This window comes from Bison bison, unplaced genomic scaffold, assembly GCF_000754665.1.
Source record: "Bison bison bison isolate TAMUID 2011002044 unplaced genomic scaffold, Bison_UMD1.0 scf7180017864492, whole genome shotgun sequence".
NCBI classification, from domain to species: Eukaryota; Metazoa; Chordata; class Mammalia; order Artiodactyla; family Bovidae; genus Bison; species Bison bison.
Genome location: NW_011495051.1, coordinates 4,818,478 through 4,821,897, shown reverse-complemented (window position 1 = coordinate 4,821,897; position 3,420 = coordinate 4,818,478). Strand labels below are relative to the sequence as shown.

General features: G+C 60.4%; 1 protein-coding gene across 1 annotated transcript in view; it reads left to right on the top strand.

The window, feature by feature from the left end:
- MLLT1 (myeloid/lymphoid or mixed-lineage leukemia (trithorax homolog, Drosophila); translocated to, 1) overlaps positions 1-2,975 on the top strand; it is a 60,400-nt gene extending 57,425 nt beyond the window's left edge. The window contains exons 10-11 of the mRNA XM_010828463.1: positions 225-296; positions 501-2,975. Coding sequence (XP_010826765.1) covers positions 225-296; positions 501-629 — 201 coding nt within the window. The 3' untranslated portion in view covers positions 630-2,975. The remainder of the gene's footprint in view (positions 1-224; positions 297-500) is intronic.
- The last annotated feature ends 445 nt before the right edge of the window (positions 2,976-3,420 follow it).

Genomic DNA, 3,420 nt, shown 5'->3' with positions numbered 1-3,420 from the left:
GGTGGGGCTGGGGTGGGGGGGGTCCTACGACCAGGTGGGGCTGGGGCGGTGGGGGGTCTACAACCAGGTGGGGCTGGGGTCGTTGGGCCCCTGTGACACAGCACCCGGGGTGGGGTGGGGTTACGACAAGACGGGGCTGTTGTGGTGGAGGGCGCCAGCCTGGAGCTGCCTGGATGTGGCTCGGGGTGGGAGGGGCAGGTCACCCGAGTGCCCCTCTGCCCCAGGCCTACACTGATGAGCTGGTGGAGCTGCACCGGAGGCTGATGGCCCTGCGGGAGCGCAACGTGCTGCAGCAGGTACTGGACAGATCCTGCCCCAAGACTCCCAAGGGCATGGGTCTCAGAGGAGTCCTGGGTGGGATGCCCTTCAGGCCCACGGGCTACGGACCCCCTTAGGCAGCCCTCAGGAGCCGCCTGCTTTTCTTTGAGGGCCTGGTTGGGGGCAGGGGCCACCCCAGCCCAGCATCCTGCCCATGAAGCCTCCCTGCCCCCTCTTTTCAGATCGTGAACCTGATCGAGGAGACCGGTCACTTCAACGTCACCAACACCACCTTCGACTTTGACCTCTTCTCCCTGGACGAGACCACCGTGCGCAAGCTGCAGAGCTACCTGGAGGCTGTGGCCACATGACCCTGGGCCGGGTGCCGGGCCGCATCCCTGGGGTCCTGGGAGGCCACGTCCGGGCCCCGCCTTCCCCCTTCTCTCGACTCACCCGCCCGCAGCACTGCCTTAGTGACCGCCCTGTCCTTGGCCCACATGGCCAGCTGCACTTTCCTCATTGGGAGCCCTGGGGCAGAGGGGGGCCAGGCTGGCGCTGCTGCTCCCCAACACCCAGGGCTGTCACCTGGGCCCCCCTGGGAAAGCGGCTTGTATTGGAGGCGGCACCAGGCCTCACTCCTGAATGGGAGGAAGTGTGCCCTGTGTTGGGGGCCTGGCTCCACAGTGGGGCGTGTGGCACAGCTTCACTGCCCAGGCCCTCTGAGCAGCGGGGGCCCTGCCTCCAGCCTCTCCAAACGGTTCAAAACACGCGCCGTGCTCCAGGACCTCAGAGGGCCCCCACTGCACCTGGACGGGCCCCACTCATCCTCCCGTGAGCTGACACGGTTCCGTGTCGGCTCTCACTGTGCTGGGACTCGTGCTGTATAGTTCTCTCCCTATTATATATATATGTCTGCACTGTAGGTACCAGAGCGGGTTCCAGATGTGTGTTTCCGTGGCAGCAGTGCACGTTGGGGGGTGGGGGGTGTGTAAGGCGGGACTTGTAGGTTAAGATGTCTCCACTGGTCGTGTTGTCGTCGGGCTGGAGGCCAAGCCGGAGCGCCAGCCGGCCCCTCCAGGGGTGGGGAGGACGCCTCTCCCTTCCCCCGGCCGGTGAACACTACGCGCCGCCATCTCCGGAAGCAGCCCCCAGCCCGGGGCTCGTCCTCTTCCTCCTTCCATAGGATCCTCTTCCTTCTGTTGACCGAGTCTTCAAACTTTGAAAAAAAAAATGAGCTTTTGCCAAATAAGACGGGATAGTTTGTGGAGTGTTTTGCGGAGCGTCAGGACTCAGAGCCAACCCCTCATGTCTGGGCCCCGGTGGGCAGCAGGCCCTCCCACCCCTGCGAGTCGTGCCAGTCCAGGGCCAGAGACCCAATGCCTCGCACGCCTGAAACTCTCCAAGGGCCAAGCCAGCTCCTCCTCCCCACCCCCGGCCGGAACGTCCTTGTGGGGAAACTCCTGGGCCTGGGGGCCTGTTTGTGCAGCCTCTGCTCTCCCAGACCTCGACTCCAGGCTCCTCTGGCCCCCACCGGCTCCAGGAGAGGAGGCCTGGACCAGAGTTGGGCTCACCTCCTCTCCCACCACCGTTGGATTGGCCCCTTCTCTTCCCAGTTTGTGAGTACTCACGTGGGGTGTGCCAAGACCCCCTTCCCTGTGGCCCCCGAGCATTGTCAGTGCTCCAATTTCGTCTGTCAGGCAGACCCCCAACACTCCCTCAGGAGCTCCGCCTCCAAGGCTTCCCCAAAAGCCAGCCTTGCTGGTGAGACCCCAGGACCTGGGGAGGCCCAAGAACTTTCCGAGGAAAACGCCGTGACTCCTCGCCATCTGCTCTGAATCTCTCCCAGCCCCACTGCCTCGAGGTATCAGCAAGAGGGCACGCCCATGTGGCAGGCTCCGTGTCACCACCCGTTTCCCCAGGCAGGCCAACAATACTCTGAAGTGGGGCACCTCTCCTCTGGAAACTAAGACATTGGACAGAAGGGACTGGCCTGAGGGCAGCAGCTGCCAGGCCCTCTGTGCACAGAGGCCGCTGGGGTCATGGGTGGGAGCCTCAGTCCAAGGGCGCTAGTCGTTTTCCTTCTCGAGGAGCTCCTGACTCGGTGACTCGGGCAGCTCTCTGCTCAGGAGCCGGGCTCTGCGCCGGAGGCAGCTAGAGGAAGGCTGGGCTCGTGGGTCTGCCCTTAGCAACAGCAGCAGAAGCTGGCCCTGCCTCTGATTTCCAGGGCCTTCAGAAGCACCAACCCATTTCTGTTACCTCCTCTGGCCAGAAGGCCCCTGTGCTGTCCTCTGGACCTTCTCTGGGCTCAGTGCTGGCCCTGCAACCACCTGATGGACGTGCCAAGCAGCCAGGGCCCTGGCCATGGCATTCCCAGCTGCTCCCCCACCCCAGCCCCAGCTGCGTGGCAGCTGGGCCCACCAGGGCTCTGGGGAACACTTCCATAGGAAGGGCCGGCACTTTGTGATGGCCGCGTGTTTAGTGTTAACCCCCTTGCCCCCAGTGCAAATCCCCGTGTTTTGCTCTCTCCTGAACAAAATGTAAACCGACGCCTGAAAGCAAAAGGTATCGAATACCTTTCTTACCCACAAGGGTTTTTTGTTTTTGTTTTGTTTTGTTTTTTTACAAAGAATGTGTCTCACTAGGAACTAGGACACTCATCAACCTGAGACCAACTCCTGGATAAAAGGAATAAAGGAGAATTGTGTTTGTAATAAGTCACAGGATTGTTTCTGTCCTGGATTTTAAACTTTGTTTTTGTTAAATTGTGAAATTATGGAGGAGTTTTATAGGGAAAAAAAAAGTGAAATAACGTCAGATGGGAAAGCAGAGTTACGTGTAGGGCTTTGTGTGTCTGCTTGGTTCCCTCTGTCGTGGAGTTGGTGAGTGGAGGCACAAAGTACCATGGGGTCCCTTCTCTCCTCTCCCTGTCTCAGTGTTTCCAGATGGATGACCAGGAAGAGGAGAGGGGGTTGGAGCCAAGCTAGGTGGGCACCAGGAGTGGGTGCAGGGAGTGTGAGCAAGGCTGGCATCCCAGAGGATACAGATGGCACTACCAGAAACCAGTGAGGGGCAAAACAGCAGAGAATGAACTCCGCCATCCGGATTTTGATGGTGTGTTCTTTCCTTGAAAGCAGGGAGCAAATTTTGGGTTGAAAAATAAGC